At 50.8% G+C, this 7,672-nt stretch overlaps 2 protein-coding genes across 2 annotated transcripts; one reads left to right on the forward strand and one right to left on the reverse strand.

Annotated features, from left to right (window-relative positions):
- Nucleotides 1-606: 606 nt before the first annotated feature.
- Nucleotides 607-2,343, reverse strand: EAH_00057690 (profilin family protein, putative; the record flags this gene model as incomplete). The annotated part of the gene is made up of 3 exons (XM_013393711.1): nucleotides 607-804; nucleotides 1,038-1,259; nucleotides 2,251-2,343. 3 exons carry the CDS (start codon nucleotides 2,341-2,343, stop codon nucleotides 607-609), a joined length of 513 nt encoding a protein of 170 aa, XP_013249165.1.
- Nucleotides 2,344-3,259: 916 nt separating this feature from the next.
- Nucleotides 3,260-6,809, forward strand: EAH_00057700 (hypothetical protein, conserved; the record flags this gene model as incomplete). The annotated part of the gene is made up of 2 exons (XM_013393712.1): nucleotides 3,260-5,769; nucleotides 6,191-6,809. The coding sequence occupies 2 exons, from the start codon at nucleotides 3,260-3,262 to the stop codon at nucleotides 6,807-6,809; spliced, it is 3,129 nt and encodes a 1,042-aa protein (XP_013249166.1).
- Between the last annotated feature and the right edge of the window lie 863 nt (nucleotides 6,810-7,672).

The raw sequence follows: 7,672 nt of genomic DNA on the forward strand, positions 1-7,672 counted from the left end.
TACATATATATGAATGCAGACCTAATGTTTACCTACTGCAATAAAAACAGCCGTATGTATTATATATATATATATGTACTATCTATCTACCGCCTACCGAAAATAACTATCTCCAATAATATCTATTGTTCGTCTCTAGCCGTGGTTGTCGCTGGGAGCGTCAAGCCATATTAAGAAAAGCACTTATTAAATGGTTGGTGGTGTGCGTATCATTTGCACGGCAGTAAGCACCCGCTGTTTGCCTCGTTGTTTGCTGGATATGCATTCATAATAAATACTCCTCTCTACAACAAACGCGGGTGAGAGAGAAGTTGTACAACAAAGGCGTCTCTGCGTCTGCCACTTAACCGTGCTGCTGCTGCTGCTCTCGAGTGTCTACACAGCTCTCCCTCCATGGCGAACTGTCCAGACCGCCCAAAGCTGCTGCCTGCTGATGCTCCTCCCCCTACACCCTCTTCAATAAACAAAGGTCAGGGTGTGCAATACGCTGTCCGCTATTTGTAGAGAAGTTGTGCGTCTCTCTTCTCCCTGTGTGGTAACACTGGGGGAAGTCGTTGTTATGAAAGGTTTTTCCTTCTCATCAAGTGGTTGTGCACTGGAGATCAATTAGAAGCCGCCCTGGTACAGGTACTCAGCGAAGGCAAGTGCCGTTGTCAGCGCATCTGCTTTGTTCTGCTCCTTCTCCTCGTCATAAAGAGCAATCACCACATTGTCGTTCGGAGTCTTAATCAGGAAACCGCCACCCTTGTTCTTCCCCAAAATCGCCACGTCGTAGTTCTGGTCGTTATAGGTGAAATCACGTTTCTGCATCATCGGCCCGAAATAAACAAAGAGAAACGACGAAAATGACAAAAAAAACGAAAACGCCGTCACAAAACACCCTAATTATTCACTTATTCCATCATCATGAAGAACATGACTATTATTACTACCATTCAACTTTGAGGTGTCTGTACACCCCGCGTGGCGATTGCATCCCACTGCACGACACCATGGATGAGCAAGCGCTATTCTTCTAGAGTATGAAGGAAACTTACAACTTCTGCGAGTTTATATTTAACTCCTCCAATATAAACACCGTTTGGGGCACGGCCGTCAACAATTGCTTGCCGCAGGGTTTCCGCTTCATCGCAGTCCTCTTGAGTTGAAGAGCCGTCCTCTTGAAGCACTTCAATCTGATATCCTGTCTTCACCAACTGACTCCACGCATCCTCCCCATTGTCTATTGCAGCGCCAAACAGGCGGCACCCATCTGCAATCTAAGAGCACATCATCACACCCACGCAGAGAGAAGAATGAACAAAGAGCAAATCCATACCATATACTAACACCAACACTAAACAGCGCCCTTCAGAAACTAATATATACATACATACATTTATGCATTTACGTGCGTATATATATACATATACAGATGCAGATATACGTTGTTCATTTGAGCAGAGCATAATTCGTGTGTACACACACATCGTACTCTGCTCGAATATATACACACACACACACACTCATACATTTTATATATATTCTACACAATACCCAGACATACATGAAAATATGTGTGCACACATGCATGATGAGAGTACAAGATGAATGCACACATGCAGATGATATACTTGTGAATCAGAATCTGGTGGGGACGAAATAAAGGAGGGAGGGTGAAGTCAAACAACGCCATTCATACAACGAGGGAAAGATAAAAGAAAGAGGAGGTAATTAACAATAATAATAATAAAGACAGATCCGTAAACACTTTGAACTCTACACTGCAGCATTCATCAAGCGAACACCACCACACACACACTGAGCTGCTCTTTCTAGCTAGCCTTGTGTGCATTAATAAAGCACAAGCCGCATATAACATGCAGAAAAAAAGAAGCATCAGCAGCTCTCTTCCTCCTGCTGCAGCAGCTGCAGCAGCCACCGGTGCAGCAGCCGTAGCAGGGAAGCAACGCAGCCACTTGGTCAGGGAAAGAGCAGCACGAAACAGAAGAAGAAAACAGCGAAAACACCACAAGGGATAGTTGGCTTGTGTGCAAGGGAGAGGAGAACGGCGATCAGCAGCAGCAGCAGCAGCAGCAGCAGCAGCATGGCTCGTTGGGCCTCCCTCCTCTTTTTCTCAGGATGTGTATTTGATAGAGGCGTTTGCTGCTTGCGAAGTTCGCTGCAGCAGGTGTACAAAAGAGCAGCTGCTGCAGCAAGGTCTAAGAAGCAGCAGCAACAAAAAAGGAAGAAAAACAAACAACAACTTACGCTAGCAATGCCGCCGGCGTATACCTTCCCCGTATCCACGAGCCATTCCTTCACTGAGGTATCCCACGCCTGAGTATCAGCCTCTTCACCCATTTTAACTGAGTAAGGAAATACAAAGAAACTACAAACAATGAAGAGAAACAGACAAGAAACACAGTTCTACAGAATAACCAACGCAACAAGCGCAACCACTACCACCGCGACTCGTGCTGCAGCTGGCCGTGTGCGAGGGAAGCTGCTGCTGCTGCTGCTGCTGCGGCTTGCTGCTGCACCAGTCAGTTGTTGCTGCGGAAGCAGCAGCAGCAGCAGATGCATTTCAGCACGCTGACTTCCAATTAAACAAAGTAAATCCAACACAATTTATTCTCCTGTTGTTATTTTATTTATTTCCTCAATTTTAAACCTTTTTATCAGGCTCAGCAGCCTCCAGGCACCTGCCGTTCGTGCTGTTGCCGCTGCTGCTCAACGCAGCAGCAAACCACCAGCGGAACGCTCTGCAAAAAGAGGGTAACAGCGCTTAATTCGATGCTTATTTGACTTTAAATAAGGTTTATAATTTAAATAAAAACAATTTATTAATAAATTGAAAAGAATTACAAGCAATATACCATTATTCAACGCACACTGCAACGTATTCCGCGCCGGTCTATGGCGGTTCGGTACGAAAGAGGAGCTGCCTATACACTCCAAATACGGCAAAGCCTTCTGCATGTACTACGCTACAATTTCAACTATTTTAAACAGAAATACGCAGCTTTAGACTTTGATTACTTTAGTATATATGCATTGATAAAACTACAGACACGATAAACATATAACCAGAGCAAACATCAGCACTGTCTGTACACCGGGAAGAGCAGCTGCTACTGGGGGGGCCCCTTGGGGGGCCCCCCTCCGCTCTTTTGTGGGGCTTTGTTTCCCTTGAGCTACACTGGGAGTGCATCCTTTGAATTTATATCCACTTCAAAATGCATGCGGGCCCCTATGGGGCCCTCTGTCTTCTGCAGCGATGGCACAGTCAGGGGGGGTCCCCAGCCGCTGCAGCAGCAGAGACGGGGGCAGCACAAATTGCAGCAGGAACTGCAGCAGCAGCAGCAGCAGTAGCAGCAGCAGCTCCGAATCCGATGTTGGTATAATCGGAGTGGGCGTGGGGAGTCCTAGAAGGGGCCCCCGCCGCCCTCGGAAGCAGCAGCAGCGTCGGAAGCAGCAGCAGCGGCGGAAGCAGCAGCAAGAATCGGAGGGGGAAATGAGTTGCTGCAGTATTAGCAGCAGCAGCAGCAATGAGCGCAACAACAAAACCCACGACAGCAGCAACTCAGATGTATGCGTCCTCAGCTGCAGCGACGGCGAAGACTGCCTCGTTGTGGCTGCCACCGAACAGCAGCAGCAGCAGCAGCAGCAACGCCGAGCAGCAGTGAGTTCACTGCAGCAACTGTTGCTTTGCCCATCTCTTGCAGCAGCAATTGTGTCTTTGCTGCCTTCTGCTGCGGATGTACGGGCCCTGCTTGTTGCTGTTGGTTGCTGCTCCACCAGACAGCCGCGGCATGCAGAGCAGCAGCAGCAGCAGCAGCAAACACAAGATCCTTCTGCAGCATCAGTAACTGAAGCAGAAGGATCAGCTACAATAGCAACAGTGGTTACAACAGAAATGCAAACAGCGGAAGCAGCAGCTGCAGCACGAGCAACAGCAAGAGCAACAGCAGCAGCAACAACAGCAACTGCAGCACTGTCTGCTGTGGCCTACAGGTCACTGTGCATGAAGCGGCTTTCTGCTTCGAAAGCGTTCAAAAGATTTGCTGCAGCACTGCAGCAGCCGCAGCAGCGGGAGGCGCAGGCTTTAGCAGCAAGTGCTGCTGCCTGCCCATCAGAAGCAGTTAGCACCGAAGCGTCAGCAGCTGCTGCCGCAGGTACAGCAGCAACAGCAGCAACAACAGCAGCAGCAACAGCAGCAGAAACAGCAGCAACAGCAGGAGCCTTAGAAGCAGCAGCTCATCCTCAGTCTGCTGCTGCTGCCTGGCGCCAAGTGTTTTGGGTGTACGTACACCCCAACTACTGCGACGCGTGCGGGAAGAGGCTTCGCCTCCCCAGAGAACCTGCTGCTACTGCTGCTGCTGCTGCTGCAGGAAGTTCTGAAGCAGGAATAGGCCCAGAAGCAGCAGCAGCAACAACAGCAGCAGCGGCAGGAGACTCCGACGCTGAAGCAAACCGCCAAACATCAGCAGCAGCAGCAACAACGACAACAACAGCAGCAGCAACAGCAGCAACAACAACAACAGCAACGGCAACAGCAGCAACCACAACAACAACAGCAGCAGCAGTAGGATTGTGCAGCAGCTGCCGCGACTGCCTGCTGCAACGCCAGGAGGCACTGGGCATCCTCAGGCGCATGCGTGAGGACGAGTTGCTGCTGCAGATGCACCTCAGGCGCAGCAGCAGCAGCAGCAGCAGCAGCAGCAGCAGCAGGGTGGGCGAAGAATTGGGCTTACTGCCGATTCCAGCAGCAGCCTCAGGGGCGCCACCAGCAACACGGACAGCAACAGCAGCAGCAGCAGCAGGGTGGTGCCTTGGGGGTTTGTATGCAGACAAACAACTGATATTGATGCTGCGTACATCGCACATTGCTGCAGCCAACAGCATCAAGCGGAGGCTGCTGCAGCAGATGTCTTACGGCTGGGCAGAGAGCTGCGGGCCCCTCTTTGTTAGGCAGCACATTGCTGCAGCTGTTTCAGCAGCTGCAGCTGCTGCAGCAGCAACTGCAGCGGGAGGTGCTGCAGCAGCACGCGCTGCAGCCAGAGGGCCCCGACAAGACAACTTGGCGGTAATTGCCAGTCTAGCTGCTGAGACAAAACGAGTTCCTGCTGCTGCTGCTGCTGCTGCAGCAGATGCTGCTGCTGCAGCTGCTGCTGTTGCAACGCCAGCGGTAGAGGCGCCGGCAGCAACAACAGCAGCAGCTGCAGCGGCGACAGAAGATGGTTCGGTCCCTGCTGCTGCTGCTACCCCACAGAGGGAGTCGCTTGCTGCTGCTGCTGCTGAGTATCTTGCTGCAGCACAGCGTATGACGGCTCGAGGTGCTGCTGCTGTTGCTGTAGGCTTGGAGGGGGAGAGGCTGCTGCTGCAGGCTGTGGGGCCTAGCCGGATGCAGCTGCTGCTGCTTCGGGGCCCTGCTGCTGCTGCTGCTGCAGGCGCAGCAGCAGACTCAGGCAACGACACAGACACAGGTTCTGCTGCTTCTGCTGCTGCTGCTGTTGCTGTTGCTTGCGACTTCAGTGGGGTTGCTCCTTTTCTCTGCAGCAACTTAACAGCTTTGATTGCTAAGTGCTTTTCTGCCCTGCTGCGGCCATTGCTGCTGCTGCTGCACGAAGATGCTGCAGTAACTGCAGAGGAGCAGCAGCAGCAGCAGCAGCAGCAGCAGCAGCAGCAGCAGCCAGAAGCAGCAGCAGCAGCAACCCCACGGAATTTCGGTATGCGCCTCGACGACTTTTTCTGTGCATGCTCAGCCGCTCAGAGAATCGCTAAGAGGTAAACCACAAACCCTAAACCCTAAACCCTAAATCCTAGGTGCTTTTGAGTGCTCTGCACTATCTCTCGCGAACACGCCAAGGTCGGGTGGGGGCTGAGGGTTTAGGGTTTAGGGTTTAGCTTTTGTTAGAGAGGGTTTTGGGTTTGAAAGTGCATGGCTAGTGGTTTAGGGTGTTTGCGTAGAGAGTCTAGGGTTTAGGGTTTAGGGTTTATGTTTCCCCGGCTGGCTATGCATGCAAAATTGGGTTCTTCATAGTGTGCTGTCTATTGTGTATTGTAGGGTTTAGGGTTTAGGGTTTAGGGTTTGTGGTTGAGGTTTATTGTTTATGTTGTGTTGTTTATATGTGTTGCTGATTGTTGATTGCCTCTTCAACTCCACACTTTAGGGTTTAGGGTTTAGGGTTTAGGGTTTAGGGTTTAGGTTCTTTCTGCTGACGACGCACTCCGAACTAGAGGCTTTGAATTTGATGTTTATTGAGTGGGGGTCATCTCAGAGTTTGCTGCTGCGGCGGTGGCTGCGGCAGCAGCAGCAAAAGGCTGTAGGGGCATCTCTAATAGAGGGAGCAGCAGCAGAAGACAACAAAAAAAGAAAAAAAACACAAGACAACGTGCAACATAGCAGCAGCAGCAGCAGCAGCAGCAGCAGCAGCAGCAACAGCGGGGAGTCTCAGGCTGCTCTGGAGGCCGCTGTCGTTGCTGCTTTAGCCAGCAGCAACAGCAGCAGCAGCAGCAGCAGCAGAGCACACCCTGCTGCTGTTGCTTCCCTCGTTGCTGCTATGCGAAACCGAAGCAGCAGCACAGCGGACCTACCGGAAGCAGCAGCAGCAGCAGCAACAGGGAGTGCTGCCACAGGCGTAGCAGCAGGCAACAGCCGCAGCAGCAAGAAGAAGAAGAAGAATGACGACTCACCAGCAGCAGCAGCAGCAGCAGATAAAGGGGCTAGTGCTCTCTATGCTGCTTTTTTGCTGGATACTCTTTATTGTTTTTTGTTTGAAGCAAAAACAAATATACCCCTAAAACCCTTCTCTTGTGAGCCCTAAACCCTAAACCCTAAACCCTAAACCCTGGCTTTCTATTAATTCTGCATCATAAAGGGCCGCCTCTTCCGATAGTTGAGTCCGTTGCTGCTGTTGCTGCGTCTGCTGCTGCTTCTGCTGCTGCTCTTGGTGTTGCTGCTGCTTTTGCTGTTGGTGTTTGTTGGTGTTGCTACTGCGGTTGCTGCTGTTGTTTGTTGCTGCTGCTACTGTTGCTGCTATTATTGCTACTGATACTGCTTTTGCTGCTTCTGCTGTTGCTGCTGCTGCTACTACTGCTGCTGTTGCTGCTGCTGCTGTTGCTGCTGCTGCTTTTAGTGCGGCGTGTTTGTTTCTTGTTTTATTGTTTTTCTATCTGTGCTTTGCTTGCAGCATTATTTTGTATAGCTGCATGTTTGTTTTGTTTGGGTTTGCTGCTGCTGCTGCTGCTGCTGCTGTTGCTGCTGCTGTTGCTGCTGCAGCATTCGGGGCGCGCGCGATGGTTAAGGTGTTTTGGAGTTTTGCTGCTGAGCCTGCTGCTGCTTCTGCTGCTTTCAGAAAGAAGCTGTTAGCTGATGTGCAGCAGCAGCTTAATAAAAAGCAAAACCCTAGCGTTATAAAACTCCTCAATTCTCCTCTTTGCTGGCTCTAATAACGAGGGTTTAGGGTTTAGGGTTTGGAGGCGCGCGGACCCCAGCAACCCCCAACAGAAACCCTACCCTCAACTGATGCTGTCATAAAATTTGTTTTATTAAAACAAAAGCAAACGCACCTTAGGGTTTAGGGTTTAGCGTTTAGTAGCATGGGGGTCTGGCAGAGGCCGAGGCTGCCTCTCGACTGAAGAACGTTATGCACAAATTAGGGTTTAGGGTTTAGGGTTTAGCTACTTG

Source organism: Eimeria acervulina, genomic scaffold (genome assembly GCF_000499425.1).
Source record: "Eimeria acervulina Houghton genomic scaffold, Eah_scaff1259, whole genome shotgun sequence".
Lineage (NCBI taxonomy): Eukaryota > Apicomplexa > Conoidasida > Eucoccidiorida > Eimeriidae > Eimeria > Eimeria acervulina.